Raw genomic sequence first — 21,486 nt, forward strand, 5'->3', positions numbered from 1 at the left:
ATAGTTATTTTGGAAATATATTTCATGTACAGAATTGACCTCTCTACAGATTTATTATAAGTATAGATTTTTGGGATAATAGGAAAATAGTGTAAAGAAGCTGTGAACTACACATATAGAAGTTGTCTACTTTGGAACCCTCGAAACTTTAATTTTAAGTTTTCGACTGTAATTGTCACCACTAAATCATGACATAACTTGATGTTTCAAAAGTGCTTGTAAGCTAAGTCTAATTTCAAATAAATGAATGTTTGATTTGATTTATGTATAAATAGTACAGGAAATCTAGGAAATATGACTGAAAGAATTACATGACCCAACAAGCTTAACTTGAGTACATCGACCCCCCCCCCCCCCTGAAGTGGCTCAGAAACTCAAAAAGTTTGCGTTTTTCTAAAACTATGATTTTACATGAAAGTTTATTTGACAAAAAATGTAGAGGACATACTCATCTACAATTAATGAATGTCATTGAGGTACTATCGTATGAGATATGACGTATATTCAGTCAATGGTCTTATAGCGAAAAGCTTCGACCAATATCTTAAGAAGCTTTCTAGACTGCTGGATCAAGAGTCGGATACAGAAGGCAGTTATTCTTGAGACGGCGCGTATTGTGAGGAGATTCCTCACTCTGGAACCCTGAGCACCGGTTGCTTGGGCACTCAAATGTCAAATGTGTTAAATTGTTTTTATACAACTTGTTTTTCCTTAAACATTTTAAAAATAAGGATAAATAAATAAAATAAAAAAAAAACTAAAATAAATGAGTAGATAACAATGATGATTTTCATTCAATTTTTATTGTAATAAGTGTTATTAGTAAGTTTGTTTCAAAAAGAGTCTTCAATACAAAATCAGGGCCAAAACGTTCTTTATCTTTAGGAGATATATTATTATCGCTACATCGTAAACTTGTTTAGCTGTATTGTTAAGCTTTTGTTTTATAAAACACGTCAATCGTTACACTTAATTGACTGTTAATGCAAAGGGGAACGGTAAAAGTCACAACGGCGATTAACAAAACCATCCTGACAAATAATTCAATTAAGGGCCACAAAGGCATGCGCTTGCGTTTAGATGCTATCGGTATTTCTTTGCCGGTGGCCGGTCTCGCGTCACGTCGTCTGATTTACACATCACAGGGCATCAGCTCATTAGAAACTGGTCACATTTTGTTTACTTGAAAAGAGTTAATTTAGACTGCGTGTAGAGTGCCAATTTACCTTTGCAGTTTACATTTTTTTTGCAACGATAAGTTAGTAATTGCTCAGACCAATTATAGAAGGACCTGTATCGCACTCATAGTCACGAACAAAATTGTCTGTCATTTTCCGAGGAAAACGAGCTTAGATTTGGTATATATCTTATACTAAACTAGAAGTTTGTGCCCATTTTTAACACCATTCAATTACACAAAAAGGTATTTTTACGGAGCTCTTTAACCGACGAACACCATTACAACTATTTAACATCGATTATATAGAGACAGTTTTTATAATCGCATTAGATCGTTGATCATATACTTTGACAGAAAAGTAACGTCTAGCGAGGCAGGTCCTATGCAGCTGACAGTCATTTTTTATTTTTGCCAGCATTTTATTCAAATAACTATGAAAAACATAGTTATTTGAATAAAATTATTATTTACTTACTTTAATTCGTTGAAATAATGTATTTATATTGAATGTATACATAATTCATATACATAATTTAAATGTCTCGCATCATGTTGTCTGATTTACACATCACAGGGCATCAGCTCATTAGAAACTGGTCACATTTTGTTTACTTGCAAAGAGTTAATTTAGACTGCGTGTAGAGTGCCAACTTATCTTTGCAGTTCACATTTTTATGCAACGATAAGTTAGTGATTGGCATGCTGACTAGCGATGAAGAGTGGCAAAAGTATGCTAATATACTCCGAGCTACGATGAAAAGAAAAGAGGAAAAAGAGAGCTAGATCTCTTTTACTTTTCATCGTGACAAGATAATATCAGGAAGGTCAGCATGACAATGCCAAGCGGTTTCGTGATGACCACAGAGTAAAAGGCAGGTTATTTTTAGTCCTTGCATGTCGGATATGCCTTGTCGACTAGCTAGCAGAAGTCCGAAGGGATTTTTTTTTCTCCCTGACAGCAAAAAAGATTGACATCCTCTTCTGCTAGGTAGGTACCTAATGTATCAAGGCTTAAGATTCGCAACATTAGCTACTAGGTACAGCTGACTGTCATTTTTAATTTTTGCCAGCATTTTTCATAGTTATTTGAATAAAATTATTATTTACTTACTTCAATTCGTTGAAATAATGTATTTATATTGAATGTATACATAATTCATATACATAATTTAAATGTCTCGCATCATGTTGTCTGATTTTCACATCAGGGCATCAGCTCATTAGAAACTGGTCACAATTTGTTTACTTGCAAAGAGTTAATTTAGACTGCGTGTAGAGTGCCAATTTACCTTTGCAGTTTACATTTTTATGCAAAAAAGCAAAAGTACGCTAATATACTCCGAGCCACGATGAAAAGAAAAGATGAAAAAAAAACATACATACAGCCGAACGTAGAACCTCCTCCTTTTTGGAAGTCGGTTAAAAAGAGAGCTCTTTTTTCTCTTTACTGTTCATCAAAAAATATCAGAATATTCATAGATAATTTTAAAACCCTACCTATTTACTTATTCCGTTTTCATTAATGCTATCAATAGTTTCAACACCAGCTATTAAAAGTTTATGGGCAACAAATTAGTTATGTCTAATACATTTTTATCAACATAGACAAGGCCTTAATATCGTCTGAAATAATAAGTTTATCAGCTCCAAACGAATGTTAGGTAGATTGTATTACCGTCAACAGCTTTAGTCCTTTGATAACAGGTAATTATTTAAGAAAAAGTCCATCAACGATGAAACGTGGTGAAAGTTTTATTTGTAGCAGCTTTGTGGAAATTCATCATGATTGATATATATTTTTTTTAATCTATACTAATATAATAAAGCTGAAGATTTTGTTTGTTTGAACGCGCTAATCTCAAGAACTACTGGTCCGATTTGAAAAATTCTTTTAGTGTTAGATAGCCCATTTATTGAGGAAAACTATAAGCTATATATTATCCCGGTACTCCTACGGGAACGGGAACCACGCGGTTGAAACCACGCGTTGATAAATTATTCAGTCTAGCTAGTTTTATAAATGCGACTGTGAGTGCCTTTGTTCTGTTTTCAAGCCTAAGCAACTAAAAATTCATTAACCAGTAAGATACGCTATTTTATCAGTATAACTACGGGAACGAGAACTACGTGATTAAACCGCAAGAAGGTATGTAAAAGTTTTTGTGTCATTGTCACTTAAATCTCATCAGAAAAGACGGATTTTGTAATGGATCTGGATGGATTGCTGGGATTCGTAAAATCCTAAGATTTTCGCAGATGATAGCTAAATTAATTAATCAGTCACTATTTAAATATTAACTACCTACTCATTGTTTACAAAAATACTTGTGCTAAATTCTGGATTTAAATTTTACAATCATCTTTCTATAACTTGCTTAAAGACCTTGGCCTCTCTAGAAGTGCAGCTAGTTCTTAGAACGAGTATCCAAAGCTGCTCTAATAGAATGTTACCAAATTTGGATAGGCTGGGAGAACAACACGAGCACAGAACGGGGAGTGTTGATCGATCGTCAAGTAATTCCTTAAACCTACATCCAGTAGTCACAAGTCCTGGACTTTGTTCGGTGTTTTTCTATCTACCACGCGATGCACGGTGAATACATGGAATGCATACATCAGATATTTGTTCATGAAAACAATAGATATATATAAACTGCTTATAGCTTATAATGCTTGGTTTAGATTAGTTTAATATTCCCAAAATCACTCAACCTTCATATCGGTATGTAAATAAATTAAATTTAACAGCGTGTCCAACATTAATCGCATGACACAGACAGTATAATCAAACTTCTAGTGTAACTAATATAGAGATGTTACAACAAATTAAGATATTAAAATTCTTACAGTACTACTGCTACTACAAAAGTACTATTAAAATAATTAAATACAAAATGAGTTTCACTATGTATCGCATTTTAAGGTTTTTTGAATCCAATGGTTGACGAACAAGCTTACCCACCTTCGCTCGAGAGGAAAATCAGCGCCTTTACTTTAACAGAACATCAACTTAAAAAGTAGCTATTCGCTTAAAATCTTTTCTACAATACAGTAAGTTGTTCTGCACACTAACCTTAATGTAATTGCTGCTCGTGGCAGTCGTAAGCTTGGCGACACTACAAACACAAAAGCTGTCTCAAAAACCTCTACTAGATACTACTAAACTGCCCGTAAAAGTAACAGCTGTTTTAGTCAAAAAGGGTATTTAAGGGACTTTTAATTTAGGGTTAAATATTAATTATAAACCTATCTTATAATTATGGGAGAGATATACTATACCTATCCTGGATCCGTTTGTATATTGTTAAAGAAAAAAACATATTTTATTTAAACATTTATCCCTACGCATAAAAAATTATTCATTTGTGACGAAAGAAGTTTAAGTTTTTCTTTACTAGTGTGTAATTTAGCGCTTATGTGTACCACTTTTTTGAGAGTCAAAAAAAGAGTCAAAAGGGAGTAGAAAAGTGTAAATAGATCGATATTACTTTTTATAAAGTAGATAATTTACATAATCTTCATCAGTTTACGCTTTAGGGGGTAGTAACACCTCTCTATCATTGCTTCCTAAGTCCTATCTAGTGGAATGATCGTAATAATATGAAGTGGGCTGCGCGCCGTGCGTTGGCTCTCACTGAGCACTCACACGACTGACCGCTCCCAACAAAAGTACCACTGAACGTATGGCGCGTAGTATAGTAAATCCCTTTTATTGAAAAAAACTAGCGGACGCTGCGACTTTGTTCGCCTGAAGTTCTGTTTTTCACAAATCCTGCGAAAACTATGGATTTTTCCGGGAAAAAGTAGCCTGTGTGTTTTTTTTTATTCTCTACAAGTTAGTTGACTACAATTTCACCAGTAAGTGATGATGCAATCTAAGATGGAAGCGGGTTAACTTGTTAGGAATAGGGAGAAATCCACACCTAAATCGCTTGACTCTACGTCTCTACCGGTAGGGCGATAACTAGCTACGGCTGAAACCCTGAGGTCATCAATGCCGAGTTAATACAGGGTATAATCTATCTCCATTCCGATTGTCAGCCAAATCGATTCATCATCATCATCATCATCATCATTATACCAGAGATTTTTTTAATTCTCTGCGTGTGTTAAGTCTGCCAATCCGCATTGGGCCAGCGTGGTGGACAAACCTAACCCCTCTCATTCTGAAAGGAGACTCGAGCTCAGCATTGAACCGAATATGGGTTGATAATGATGAATTAGTTACTATTGGCCTTATTTACTCAAATGTCTCAAAAAATCAATTTATTGAAACCTTTTCATCATCCTTATTCTATCCAGCGTTAAAAAAATGCTTATTAAACCAAGTCCAGTCAATACGGTATCGGATGACCGGTCGTTAGAAGCGGATCGATTGAACCTGAACTCGATCGGTGCGGTAGCTAACGTAGGTTATTATTAAAATAGCAACCCTGTTATTATAAAGAACCCTTTTATTATGGAAGACCACCCACCGTATTTAAATACCCGTCATTATTCTGTAACCTATTTCAATGGAATGGTAAAAGTTCTTACAAAGACAACTACATCACGATTGTACAATTTTAATAACAATTGTAGCGAGTGACATTTTTGTTTAAATGTATTTACAAGTATACTGGTTTTATTTAAATAAATATAATAAATCAACAATAAGTAGAATTTGCGGTCAAATAACACAAAACAAGTAAATTACAAGCTTTAGAAAATGGCTCACAAATATTATTTCATACTTTGAGATAGGGATATTCGATATATATCGATGTATTGAAAACATCGATGTTTACAATGCGATACATCGAATGGATTGATATACTCGATGTATCGATGTTTTTAGTGCTAAAACATCGAATCAACCAATTAAAATTTCCAAGTCTGACCACTAAAATTTTACTCTTAACGACAGCCCCACTTTTATTTTAAAAATGTTGACAACACTGCGTACGAGTGCAGTGAGTAGTGTCTTCCTTTTGGTATTATTCTATGGTAGTGTCTATGTGTATATACTCTATGGTAGTGTCTATAATGACATTAAAAAAAACTGTTACAAATGTTTTTTTTGCAAAGTCTTCCAGAAGAACACTGGAAATAGTTAGACTAACTTATAAAAATAAATGCAGATGTGTTTTTTTGTTCTTACTTTAATATATAAGTAATAAAGATTTGTCTCATGTATGGCTTTTACTGTTTTTTTTAATAATACAATGCTTAAATTAGTGGATTATAAAAAAATCTTTAAAAAGTACTCGATTTATACAAAACATCGATGTTTTCTTCCAATACATCGAAAGTAATCGATGTACAGTTCGAAATATCGAATCGAAAAAAACATCGATGTTTTTTCAAAGTGGACACCCCTACTTTGAGATTTGCGAAAAACGAATGGTATGAATGTTTGTTACTCTTTCACGCCGTGACTACTGAACCAATTTGTCTCAAAGAAATGAAGATAGATTTTATTCTAGAATAATACAATTGTCCTGAAAAAAATCATGGTTCCCGCTGGATATGTAAAAATTATGTTTTGAGTATTCTTATTCTTATGGATGATATGAATATTTGTTACACTTTCAAGCAAAAACTTCTGGATTTAAGTTTCATTTGGAAACAATTTTTAGAAAACCTAATTTCACGCGCACGAAGTAGGTATAGCTTTGGCAACTTCGTTCGTAACACTCCTGATATTGCGCGCGGTGTGGCGGGCGTGTAGCGATGAATGAAAAACCCACGACCCTGTCGCCCGCATGTCATGTTATCAACGAACCTGCCAGACTATAACGTTTGCAAGTTTGCAAATTTTGTTCTACAAAATATACTCGTATTTTCGCTCCAATACAATCGTGTTTATTTAATAAAAAAACCAAGATCATAGTAACAGGAGCCGATGTCGCGAGTCCGCCATTAGCCGGTGGTGTCAGGTTCTCTTCCTGACTGTACCACATTAGCCAGGACTCGTCCCGATAAACAAACTGATCGTGTGTTTTGCTTACGTTACTACATTTACTGGAAATAAAAATTAATTGGTAATGAAAAAAAATCCATACCATACATATTATTTTACAAATTAAAAAAGCGTTTACTTTGTTTTCTGTTCTGTTGATAAACGATGATGCATCTTTTGTTTTTGATGAGGTTTTCTTAATTGGTCCAGGTCTGGCTGGTGGGAGTCTTCGGCTGTGACTAGTTAACACCTTACCGATAAAGCCGTACGGCCAAGCGATTTAACATAAGTACGATGTCGTTTAGGAACCGAATGGGGTGTGGATTTTCATCCTCCTCCTAACAAGTTGGCTCGCTTCTATCTTAGATTGCATCATCACTTACTATCAGGTGAGATTGCAGTCAAAGGCTAACTTGTAAAGAATAAAAAACTATATAATAATTTATTTATTTTGCTATCGTCCGCGAAAAGTCGACGAACCCATGCGACAACGTCACCCAGGTCCAGCAAAATACTCTCTACGTACGTTTCACCCCGAAACCGGAGCATCTTCAGGAGATGTTAACTTTGCAATTCGTAGTAGACTATTTTGCCGGACCTGGGTGACGTTGTCGCATGGGTTCGTCGACTTTTCGCGGACGATAGCAAAATAAATAAATCATTATATAATCATGATGAACTTCCGCAAAATAACGCCTGCTTCTATCCAACGTAAAAAAACGTTTAGTTTAGCATCGTGAACTTCCCTGCCAGTAGGTATATATAATTTTTCTTTGGTATACCAGAGTAGATTACCTTCCATTATTTAAACAACATGACACCAGTCATGTTGATCTGGTTTACAGAAATCCGTTGACTATGCAAATATCCTGTGCTCGAAACTAAACTCGTGCACTATGATAGAGATCTTTATTACTGTAAGTGCCTCTACTGTTTTTAGTGCACTGTGCAGTCTTACTATACGAAGACATAATAAGGTTTTAAATATAAATGTAGGTACATAAATAAAATGTTTTTTCTTTTATAACCGACTTCAAAGAATGAGGAGGTTCTCAATTTGACGAGTATGTTTATTTATTTTTAATGTTTGTTACCTCATAACTTCATTACTTATTTACTAATTTTGAAAATTCATTTTTTTTTGTTTACTTCCAAATTGGTCCCATTTAATTTTCACGAAAATCGGTTTAGTAATTTAGTGTAAAAATAGCGGGTTTCAGGGTGCCGCTGGTTGCTGGCGGCTCGAGACCGTGGTGTTTGGAAATATATGCAAGAGGCCTATATATGCAAGAGGTCATCCATGGACGTCCATCGGCTTTTGATGATCATGATCTTGATGAAATATTATAAACAACTTATACCGATAAGATCAAAGCTTTAAAAACGCTTATACGTACTATTGAAACTTAATCTTTAGCCACTTTATCCGGTTAATAGGATTTAAGTCCTATTCAAGGCAAGGCAAGTTCGCTGATGACACTCTCATGGTATGCGGGCGACGGGCGGGGAAGAACTGCGCGGGTGTGAAGTCGAGCGAGCGGGGTAGAGGGTAGGCTTGCGCGGGTATGAAGTCGTGCGCGCGGGGCAACGCTACCCCCCCCCCCCCGTCCCGGCCCCTGCGGACCATCGTGAGTGTTACGAAAGAATTTGCCAAGCTATATTATATCCTTCTGCCTTCCGAATGAAGGCTATAATCGACTTAATCTTACAAAGCGACCTTTGTAAGAGTAAGTCGATTAGGGCTTCAATTGGAAAGCAGAAGGATATATTAGTTACTTTACTTTTCATATAATACAAATTCCCATCTTAATCTCCCGTGTAAAGGCAGCCTTATGTCAGTGAACTAACCTGTTATCATGCACGTGGTGTAGTACAAACACTGTTGCATCGCTCACTATGATCGAGTGTTGCCCACAATACTCACCGAAATAGATCGATTGTTTGTACGAAATCTCTATTAATATCGTTTTGAGCTTTTTAGGTTAAGTTTGTAAACAAATAAGATTAATTTATAGTTTATTAAGTTAATCTTATTTGTTTGTTGTTTGTTAATTATAATAAGATTAATTTATTTTTATTAATTAATAGTAGATTTATGATAGAGTTGGCACAAGCAAAGTAGTAGGTCCGATAGTACAACCGGTGAAATGTGACGTCACATCGCAAGAATGCTTAGTAGCAAACGCGTTATTAGTCCAGATCTTATAAGGGTAAAAATTTTTAAGACATTTTCTAACCAAGCGTTTTCCATTTTAGGCCACATCTTACACTTACGATCAGCAAGGCTATTCTCTAAGGATGCTTTGTATAACTCGCAAGTGCGAGTTTCGAATTCACCGCTATCTTTCTCATTCTATAGTATCGCGTTAAACAGAGAGAGATAGAGGTGAATTCGAAACTCGCACTTGCGAGTTATAAAAATATCGTTACAAAATAGCCTAGCAGGTACGTAAGTTAAATCACTATTATATTTAATTGCAAGTAATTTTTGTTTTCGACTTCGACTTCGTCCGCGTGGAATTTAGTTTCTCACAAATCCATGGATTTTTCCGAGATAAAAAGTAGCCTATGTGTTAATCCAGGCTATAATATATCTCAATACCAAATTTCAGCTAATTCGGTTCAGTAGCCGAAGCGTGTATGAGTAACAAACATTCATATCATCAAAATCATCACTTTTCGCAAATCTCGGGAAACCATGGATTTTTTCGGAATCAAAAATCTATTTTCATTCCAAATTTTAGCCAAATCGCTTCAGTAGTAGCGGCGTTAAAATGTAACAAACATACATCCATACAAACTTTCGCGTTTATAATATTTATTTATTTATTTATTATTTATTATAGCCTGGTTAAATTATTATATATATATATATATATATATATATAATATTTTTTTAATTTATAACCCATCCCATTTCCGGGCAAAGGCCTCCCCCAAACTTCTCCAAAGTTTTTGATTTGTCTTTTGGTGCCATGTAGGGCCCATGTACTTTATTTATAATATTAATAGGATAAAACCCCTCCAAGGCACGCTACGTTACTGGTACTTAGTCATTGATATTGACCATAATATACAAAGACTATACTTGTAACATGCATTGTCACTCTGTTTTTATGTTAAACAACACTGATAGGCTAATTTTGAGATGAGACGAGCAGGCACTTTTAACGGAACTTTAACTTAGTTGACTCTATGAAATATTTATAAGTGACAATGACTAAACAAGCTTTCACAATCGCGTATTTAAGAGAAAACTATAACATATCCAAGTGACAAACAAATAATGTTCATAGTCATAGAATAAAAATATGAAGTGTTTTTTTATGTACTCGCAGTCTCTTGTAAGTTTATAGGCATGGAATTTAGTTTTGTACAGTTATTTTTTTCTTCGTTCTCAATAAAACAAGACTACGTAATATTCCATTTCTACCAGAAAAAACTACATGAAAATTTATATCGTAATTTTTTAATAAGTGTATGTAAGAATTCAAAAAAAAAATTAAAAATAAGCCTACCTTACACAATGTAATACAAAAAACGTACCTCACAAAAATTTTTATCTGTCGAATGCAATATTTTCTTTAAAATCTATGAATAATATATTTATATTACAAAGTATACTATGTACCTATCTAAAAGCTAGTTGGAAGTTTGAGTGTTCTAAGTACAATAATTTTATCTTTATATGAAGTAAAATAATTATTTAATTTCATGAATACGTCATAAAATAGAAGTATGAAATTTTTAAAGAAACTCACCAAATCATTTTCATAAATACACGCCAAACATTTCAAGCTACACTCCACTTTAGTTAATAAATTAAAAAAAAAAAACACTACGAAATTTACTACAAAACTGTAGGAATGTAAACTAAAAGTACTAGGCTATCATAACGCCGTAGGAAGCTCGGACCCCACAACCTTATGTGCGTGAAAAAACCGGCATTTTCTCTATGACAGCCCGACAAGAACTGACGGCGGCACGGCTTTCCGATAAAAGGGCTTGGTACTTCCAGAAGTTAACTAGTGGAAAGTAAAAATGTGCTAGTAAAAGCCGGGTCAATTATGATGGTGACTAAGCGTCGGCAACTGCCTGATTGAATGTGTTTTAATTTCTTGTTATCAATAGATTTTATGACTATGTGAGGTAATTCTTGTGGTTATCATAGATATAGAATATTTTACAAGCGTAACTTATTATGGAAGTTAAAAGCTTCATTAAAACAGTATCGTTTTATGAAATTAAGTGGGTATAGTATGAATCTAACTTCTCGTCCGCACTTCTCGTCCGCTCTGAACACGAAACGTACGTCTGTGAGTGGATTACAAGTTTAGCTTATTACGATTGAAACATATAAATTAAATAAAAGAACTGGTAATTTTTATTCCTTGATGTCGTACCTACCTAGTGAGCACATAATATGTAAAACTTGTAAGTACCTTTTGTTCCTACTGCCGTGAAGACCTTTGGGTCATGAAGTCGCAGTGCAAAATAAATTCATTCGCGATGAAATCCGTATCATTTCATCGCGGCTTGTTGTCTCGACTGGTGACAGAAGGGCTGGCTCAATTTTCGCGCAAAGGATCAGCCTGGCTGTCCATCACGGATATTCAGCCAGTATTCTTGCCACCATTCCACGTGGGCATGATTTGTATATTAGGATAAGTTAGCTTAAGTTCCTTATTGTATTCTAATTTATAAAAATGTATTTAAAAAGGGTACCAATTTGCGTCCAAGCGTTTTTTTCCTGATTGTGTAAGTGCCGTAGGCTTCTTATGGGACCTCAGCGGCGTCACCGGGGGGTTTGGGCGAGCGCAGAAGCATCGCCTGATGGGGCCCGAAGGCAGAAGCAAGTAGATGGGCGGAACGACTCTCTAAGGGCGTCTCCTCTGAGACTCGAGCCTCGACTTAGAGGGCCGTTCGTAATGATGTTTTGATGTTCCTTTATGATAGGGTATACTCCAAAAGGGTATATTCAGATTGGACTCTATTATTAAAATTAACCAGACTTAACTGAAACTAATAGTGTAATACAAAATACCTTTATCAATAATGATTAATAGGAGTATAACAGTATCGGAAATTCCCTGTATGATTTATTACGTCAATCGGGCGATGACAGATGATGCTCGTCTAGAACGTTCCCTAGGGAGCCTGCGTCGTGGTTATCAATTCGTTGCGGGCTTAGATCGCTATTAGATACATACCTACTAACGTATAGCAGTTAAGCTGCTTTTCGACCAGAGATGTACTAAGCTGCGTTACCAAGGATGTGATATCCTCTATCTTTAACTAATATTATAAATGCGAAAGTAAGTCTGTCTATCTGTGTGGATAACTGGACACCCAAATTTGTTCAGTGGTTTAGTTAAACCACTGAACAAATTTGGGTGAAATTTAGTAAAGAGATAAATTGTACCGGTCATTTCGAAGCACGTCACACTTTTTTAAAATCACTTTTTGACGCCATTTTGTTTATTGAAGCGTTTTACATATCCCCTGTGATATTGGCGTATCTTCATACATCACAAGTCAAGTTAAAAGGCAAATGTCTGTTTAAAAATGGCACGAGTCCTAGACTTATTATGAGCCAATTTCTCCTATAAAAAATATATATTCCAGCAGAGTACCAAAATTTCTATACAGATATTTTTGCATGACCAACAACTTCAGCAAACAATGAATATCACGAAAATCAAGATGATTAACTAAGAATTCTTCTGAAAATATTATTAACTTCGTCTGCGTGGAATACAGTTTTTCACAAATTCCGCGGGATCCATGGATTTTTCCGGGATGAAAAGTAGCCTATGTGATAATCCAGAGTAAAAACTTTTTCCAATCTAAATTTCAGCCAAATCGCTTCCGTATAGCCGCAGCGTAAAAGAGAAACAAACATACTTACACACTTACACACAAACTTTCGCCTTTATAATATTAGTGTGATTAATGTGATTATTGGTTTCAAGTTGTCGATCGAATCTGTCATTCCCATACATTTTGTTAGTTTTCGAAGCGTTAGCGTTTGTAGAAAGAGAGTCGACATGCCACATGACTACAGTCTACAGTCCCTGATGTATTAACATCTCTAGGATGTAGACTATTACAAAGACCACACAATGAGCTAATACCAGACCACCCTCACCTATACCTGTCTATAATCTTCCTTCTTAATATGAGATTAACTCCATAGATGCGATATTAATGGTACTGACAGAGTTGTCGGGAAATAAAACAATTGAGATCTTTCGTTACGGCGCAATTACGATTTCATTATTTCCTATATGTAATAACTCTTGTAAGATATATTTTTTTGTAATTTATAACAAAGTAAGTTATTTTTCATTGGTCTTGATCAAGATGGCCTGGGTGGGTTGTGAATTAAGTTTCTTTCAAGAAATTCTCAGTAACAGCTGTGGTAACAGTCCGGTAGTAAAAAACCAAAATCCCCTACTTATACAGAGTGCTAGGAAGTATTTCCCATAACTTCAAGGTGTTGACAAGTCCACTTATAGAAGCCAAACTGCAAAAAAAGACTTTTTATGTTTTCATACAAAGTAATTCAAATAATTCCGACTAATCATGAAACACACGCCTTTATCTATCTTTGCATTTTAAATTACCCAAAACAATAACACAATAGGCAATATTGCAACTGGCATTGCGCACTTCACTAGTAAGCTACTTCATGATATTTATCAATGAATACATTTGGATAAGTCATAATATAAGGGACACAATTTAAGATCTATTTACAAAATAAATATTATTTACTCTGAAAATTATTATTAATTTTAGAACACATATTCCTTGGACATTTTACATTATTTTCATTAAATAATATAACCCCATAGTTATGGGAAATACTCCCCCAGCACCCTGTATACTATAAACAAAAAGGCTCTTTAAAAAATAAAAAAAATAGCTGTATGGTGGATCGAAATTCAAATACTCACTTGTTTACAAAGGCAAAACTTGTATAGCCTTTTAATAGATCGCTTCAATAAATCGACGTAAAATTAATCCAAAAATCGATTTAGTAAACAGCTGTGAAGACTAGCGATTACATGTGATTTAGTGGCGCTATTATTTAAAGTTTTCTGTTTTCATTATTTAATAAAACGAGCGTGACGATGGATGCGCGTACGATGCTATAAATCAGAATCGATAATCGGCCATAATCGATACTCGATGCGGATACCGACCAACGATTTCGATTTATAATAATCGCGCTGGGAACTTACATAGGCTTAGAAAATATAGGTAAGTTATTGTAATTATGATTATGAAACAACCAGAAAATTACTTAACCTAGGTAGAAGTAGTAAGTGAAGGAAAAACATCGTGAGGAAACCTGCATACCTGAGAATTTTCTTAATTATCTACGTGTGTGAAGTCTACTCATCCGCATTTGGCCAGCGTGGTGGACTATTGGCCTAACCCCTCTTATTTTGAGAGGAGACTCGTGAATATATAATGATTTATTTATTTTGCTATCCTCGGCGAAAAAACCGACGAACCTATATGCGACAACGTCACCCAGGTCCGACAAAATACTCTCTACGACTCTCTCGACTCTACAACGTTTTTCGTTATAGAGAAAACGCAATTGCACGTAGTACAGTCAACATCTCCTGAGGATGCTCCGGTTTCGGGGTGAAACGTACCTAGAGAGTATTTTGTCGGACCTGGGTGACGTTGTCGCATGGGTTCGTTGCTATTTTTGCGGAGGATAGCAAAATAAATAAACTATTTTAAATTCATGATAAAAATCAGTTTTAAAAATGTCTACCGAGCCGACAAAGTTCGAGTCTAAGATATTTTTCTACGAAAAAAAAGCTATCGACTCAATATAAATCATCCGAATAATTTAAAATCTATCATTCAATTACCTAGATCGGTAATCGGTATTTAGAATGATATACCAGAACGTGTAATTTATTGGAAAAAAGCGGCAGATACGACTTTAAAGGTGCCGTCTAGGAGGGGCGTGCAACCTCCAAATTAATAAAGGGTCTAATTAATTCTCTCCTAAGGCCCTCGCGGCCTTATCGATACGTGCCCATTTGTCAACATAACACCGATAACTGGGGGTCAGTTAGATCGTGATAGATGTTCTCAACATAGAACTGTATTCTGAGGATAATCTGATTATTTATCAGCGGTGAGGAGTGCACTGATTCCCGCCGGGTTACCTTTAAAAATCTATGCTTATTTATTGTTGTACTGTATCTAGATAATATATAAGGAACCGGAGTTTGTATCACGCTATATGAATTTATTTTTCTTTGGGACGGCTTACCTTCATCTAAATGATGACCTTCCCGGTCATCATAATGCTGATTTTTTACTGTTATTTGTAACACCATTTATTGTTGGAAGATTTCAACAGAAATACTTAATAACCGTAAAACGGGTGATTAGATTTTGTGACTTGTGGCGACATCTAGTGTCGAGTAGCAGACAAACTAAAAAAAATTAAGTTAAGATAGGTGGAGGCACTAGAAATAAACTAACTCCACACTAATTCTAATGTGAACAATATTCGACAATTATTATGAATATTATTAATTATTGTATTTACATTTTGCTTAGGTTCCTTCATGGCATAGAACTAATAAAGCAAAAAATTCAAAATTCATCTAATTCAAGTAGGCTCAGCTTACAAGGACATTTGAAAGGTCAGTTGACTATTTGTAAAAATTCTACCAACGGTTCGAAGGAGAAGATCTGCTAGGAAGAACCGGCAATAAACTCAACAGTTGCTCTTTTTAAAAAAAATCATACAGTGCTTTAATTTACAATTGATAACAACATTACAATTTCTTATAGTTTTACTTCCTAAGTGAAGGTGGAAGCTGATCCAATGACCTCCAAGCACATTTATCATTAAGGAACTCATCAATGGTGTAGTAACCTCTAATAAGTAAAAGTTTTAAACACATTGTTTAAAATTATGCATTGGCAGGTCCTACCTACAAAAAAAGATTGTTTTACTCTTTACAAGACGATACACAGAAATAACTAACTAATGTCCGTGTCTAGTAAGACGATGGTTTAAATCTTCTTTTCGTTTGTTCAAATTAGCAGAAACGTCACGGAGGCTTTGTGCAAGCGTGGAAACTTTGACAGGGCCTTTCTTCTAGCCTGTGGTACAAAAGACCGAACTATCTCTTTTATTACTCGGTCAGAGGACTTTGTGAGTGAGATTAGTGATATCTATGGTGGATACACGAAAGTAAAAAGGTAATACAAAAAGAAAACAGGTATGGGTAAGTTCCAATGCCATGAATCACATCAGATACATGAATTGCAAATAATCGCGCTTCAACATTTTTATATTGAAACCTAACGTGAGATAACAATAATCTACCACATCTTGCGTTATCATGGGATTACGCAAGATTGTAGTATCGAAGATGTCAAACGACCACTAAAAAATCGAATTTTCTCGTGTTATCAATTAAAGATAGACTATCTCACAAGATTCCTCACTTTTTAGTATGTAGCTAGTTCTCAGACGCATAGTGCAAATATCTTTGTAGATTTTGAATACTTTTAGATTTTGAGTATTTTTGACGGTAGTGCAAAAATAAAATGGATAGGCCCAGTGGTAGTAGGCAATCGATAGAAAAGGTAGAAGTGTTCGAAGTTCGCGAGCACGTTCCTTACCAAGTGGAAGTAACGAAAGCTCCTACCACGTATGACGAAGAGAGTAATGATATGTACAGCTCTTCGTGGGGATCGGCTTGGGCCGCTATTTGCCAACTGATCAACTTACTGCATCACATGCAGATAGCTATTGTGGTGTTTTGTTTGTGGAACTTCGCGCTGACGTCCCAGCCGAATGGTGAAGTCACGAATTTGCAGCTGCACATCGTTTTTGCGGGGACTGGTGTATGTATACTTTTATGCTACATTTTATTTTGAGCATCTACATTTCATTTGTTTCTTTTGACTAACATATTTCCCTAGAATAATATCAAAATATTCTAGGTAAACTTTTGTAGAATAGCAACACAATAATAAGGCATTAAACAGTAAACTGATAATGATATAAAAAAAACCATATGCATGCATAGGTATGATATGCAAAGTTTTTTGATGGTGTTTCACAGAATGTGCTTTCAAAACACGTGTAGGAATTTCATGTATAGCTTAATAAGACGCTTGTTAAGAAAACTTAGGTAAATTACCTACTTGCAGTATACTATTTTTTAAAGCTATATTCTCGGTTATGACTGTTTTCTGTTTCTATAAGATGTTTTACTAGTGACTAGTTTTAATGAATCGAATAAAGCGTATACAATAGAGAATGAGTCCACTCTAGTATAGAGTAATAACTAGTGAATGCCCCGCAGTTTCACCTGGGTAGTTCCTGTTCCGGTGTGAATATGGATATAAAATTTAGCACGTTACTCTTTATAATATTAGCAATCTGTCAGTGAAAGTCCCGTCATGATCAGTCCAGCCGTTTCAAAAATAAGCCATAACTAACAGACAGTTAAAAATGTTAAAAAAATATTTTTGTTATTATGTTATATTATATTGATAGTTCCATCTTCATTTATTTATTATTAACCGTGTCAATCACTAATAATACCAATAAACTAGCATTGGTTTAATTAGCAATTTATTTTTTCAGTACCAACTATTTCTTGTAGAATCAATATTGACTCTACACAAACATAACTCTTGGTCTTTCCAACTCAGCAAAGACAGTAAGAGAGTTATACACGGAGCTCTTCAAGTGATCGGATCACTTTTTGTGATGGGAGGCACGTTTCTCGCAGTGAGTGAGATGAAGATGGAGAAAAAATCGCCTCATGGAATATGCGGTAAGATACTGTTGTTCTTATCGATTATTGCTTCATACTCATATATCGTGAGTGACAAGATAATTCTTTTAGGTATCGCAACTATTGAGTGTTCCATTTTTTAAACTTAAGATAAACCTAAAATTGCTATAACTAAACACGGTAACAAATAGTAAAGTTTTATCTTTCACTCGCAAATACGTGAGTCAGGGAATAATCATCATCATCATTATCAACCCATATTGGGATCACTGTTGAGCTCGAGTCTCCTCTCAGAATGAAAAGGCCAATAGTCCACCACGCTGGCCCAATGCGGATTGGTAAACTTCACACACGCAAAGAATGGAGAAAAATCTCTGGTATGCAGGTTTCCTCACGATGTTTTTCCTTCGCCGTTTGAGACACATGATATTTAATTTCTTAAAATGCATACAACTAAAAAGTTGGAGGTTGGAGGGAGGGAGGAGGTTGGAGGGGCATGCCCCGGGCCGAATTCGAACCCACACCCTTCGGAATCGGAGGCAGTGGTCATATCGACTGGGCTATCATAGATCTATCGGGAGAGAATAATACAAATTATGATTTGTAAAATAAATTACTCAAATCTCGTCTAGTAGGTTTAACTCGTGCGCATTAACTTCATACCTGGCTACCTTAACACCACCAAACAAACACAGTACAAACTTTATTCGAGCCAAGAGTCAAGTTATTCCGCACGAACTGTATGCTTACTGCAGCGAAAACATAATCTAATGTAAGAAAAACTTAGCACATTTCCATCTTACTGAATTAAAGTCAAAATCAAAATTGGATTATTCACCTATAATTTATGTTCATTTTAAATCGTCAGTATATTTAGAATTGATTTTTTACATTATTAGATATAGGTAAATAGGTAAGTAATGGCAATAAAAAAACTGAGGATTCTAAACGCGCTTCGGTCTACAAGAAGATTCAACAACAAACTCGAATTCTTTTTATCATTATTTTACACTATTGTTTAGAATTGATTACCCATTTAATGCAATTCATTTTCATCGCATCGTCATTAACAAACATGTGAAATTGCAATCAAATTTCTCCTAAAATCAATAGAATATATTTCCCACTAGCACACGCCACACGGTTTCACCCGCGTTCTCCCCGTTCACGTAAGCATACGGGGATTAAAATATAGCACTCGGGGATAGTGTATTATTTTTTAGTAGTTAATAGTAGTTAATACAATTTAGTTCAGTACATAGTTTCAGAGCCTATTCAATGCAAACAAACAATCAAATTATCCTCTTTATATTATTAGTACAGATAATTTCCGCTGCTTGAGCCAAGAACTGATCTACTTAATCTCTTAATTTCAGGTGTAGTCGCTTTATGTTTTACCATTATAAGCTTCGCGTCTGGCATAATAGCGTTGTTCTCTTCAAAAGTACGACTACGGATCAAAAGTGGACCTGTTAAAATATTACACATAGCCGTCGGAATGTTCGCAGTTTCCATGGGTCTTATCACCATGGCGATAGGATTCAACATGGATTACTACAGAAATTCTAATGGAGGACTTTCGACAGCATTAATGGCGTTTATTGTTATGATTCTGTTTTATATTCTCATTCAACCCGTCATGGATTTAATATCGACAACAAGGAAAGCTCTGTGACTGGTGAATGTAGCTGGATCCAGCGATGGAGATAGTAGGGCCTAAGTATTTAATTAACTAATTAAGTAATTAATTTAGCTAGTTATAAAGGTACAAGTCATGTATACGTAGTGATACATAGAGTTTATTCATCAACATCAGTCAACAATCGATGAGCTTTTCGTTACCTCATAGCTTAAAAACCACTCCACCAATATATTAATAATATACTCGTATGCAATATATATATCTTAAAAAATAGATAGTCTGTATAAAAATCGGAAAAAGCTCGAATGAATAATGATACGTACAGAACCCACGGTAGGCGAGTCCACTTAACCGGCTTATATATTTCTGGTCACTGACACTTCCTTTCCCCATTGCTTATATTTCACTTATCGAAACATTTTTTGATTTTGACTAGACTACATACATGTGCAAAAATATTTATAGGAATATGTACGTGAGAAATATCTTTGGATGGGAAAAAGCTCGCGCAAGCACTGAAATACAATAAAGTGCATACTTAGTTAAGTAATTTAACTTATTTATTTATGTTAGATTTAAGTTATTATTGTAAGATCGGTACCCTATGTGTAGTGACATCAACAACAAAAGAGTTATTGACTCTGGAGATTCATAGAATAAAGATAATACAGAATGAGTCTTTACAAGCAGCGTGGTGAAGCCGGTGAAACCCATAAAAACCGTCACGCGTCTCCTTGACATTTAAAAACTTTTTTAATAATTTGTATTTCTAAATTTAAGACTAACAACAATTACGTAGATTAATATAATAATCAATAATTACCAATAAAAAATACTCCATTTTATTTCTTTAGTTTCTGTGAACAGTTTTTAAATTTATGAATATCATTTAAACGGGTACATACCACGATAAAACGACGAGATTTTTAATGTAGATATTTTTAAATAATATTCATAATGAACAACCACGAAATAAGTTTAAAACCATTAGTTTTTAAAATATTTAAAAACATAAAGTTACAGTACGACGCCACTAAGGAGACGTTAAGGCGCCATTTTTCTTGAACATTAGGTACTGATGCGACGCTTCGTGTCGTACTGACTCAACGACACCGACGTGTTCCGTACGCTCTTTCTGCCTATTATTGATTAATCTGTGCGCATACTTAAGTTTCTTTTTTGTTGTGTAAATAGGTACCGTATTTAGTTAAAAAAAAAAAACTACCTGGCAAATGTAATTGAACTGGAAGTAGATATGAATTTTGTTAAATCGTAATTTTTTGGCGATTTAGGTCTAAATTATTAGTCTGCTCGTTTTTCACATTTTCACATAGGTCGTAAAATATCTACATTTACGTATTTACCTAAGTATTTAAGTGTGGTATTTAAAACGTGTGTATGGATTTGTAAGAAAATGAAATAGATACTTGTATTATTATAATTTAGCATAATGATATTAAGTAGATTAGTTATGGAAGACCAATGTGTATAAGAATATTTTATTAAAAAAATATGAATTAAAAAAAATGTGTATTAATAAACACCTCATTCCATCCATCCCTTCCTCTGAACAGAAATCCAATCCAAATCCAGTTTTTAGGGTTCTGTAGTCCACAAGGAACGCCTAAAGCTTCTTCATGTCCGCCTGCCCGTCCGTCCGTCCGTGGCGTCCGTTTAGCGCATAGACTATTACTACTATAAAGCTGTAAATTAGCATGAATGTTTAAATTAAAAATGTAAACTAAGTCGTAAAATAAAATAATAAAAATATTTTAAAATAAAATCATAAAACCAGAAAGTTGAGATTTGGTAAGTGCATGTATATTATTAAGTGTATTTATCTTTGACACTAAGGTATTTATATTATGTCTATAAAGTGGTAAAAAGAAAATTTGGGGTTCCTTCCCTACATGCAAAGTGA

The 21,486-nt window shown here is 34.8% G+C and overlaps 2 protein-coding genes across 2 annotated transcripts in view; one reads left to right on the forward strand and one right to left on the reverse strand.

Annotated features, from left to right (window-relative positions):
- Positions 1-11,075, reverse strand: part of LOC112045150 (thrombospondin type-1 domain-containing protein 4) — a 107,806-nt gene extending 96,731 nt beyond the window's left edge. The window contains exon 1 of the mRNA XM_052887916.1: positions 10,883-11,075. The gene's annotated coding sequence lies outside the window, so the exon portion shown is untranslated. The remainder of the gene's footprint in view (positions 1-10,882) is intronic.
- A 5,331-nt stretch (positions 11,076-16,406) lies between these two features.
- On the forward strand, positions 16,407-21,092 carry LOC112045178 (uncharacterized). Its single transcript, XM_024081268.2, has 3 exons — positions 16,407-17,021; positions 17,770-17,962; positions 19,300-21,092. The coding sequence occupies exons 1-3, from the start codon at positions 16,722-16,724 to the stop codon at positions 19,596-19,598; spliced, it is 792 nt and encodes a 263-aa protein (XP_023937036.1). The 5' UTR covers positions 16,407-16,721; the 3' UTR covers positions 19,599-21,092.
- The last annotated feature ends 394 nt before the right edge of the window (positions 21,093-21,486 follow it).

This window comes from Bicyclus anynana, chromosome 20, assembly GCF_947172395.1.
Source record: "Bicyclus anynana chromosome 20, ilBicAnyn1.1, whole genome shotgun sequence".
In the NCBI taxonomy this organism is placed as follows: domain Eukaryota; kingdom Metazoa; phylum Arthropoda; class Insecta; order Lepidoptera; family Nymphalidae; genus Bicyclus; species Bicyclus anynana.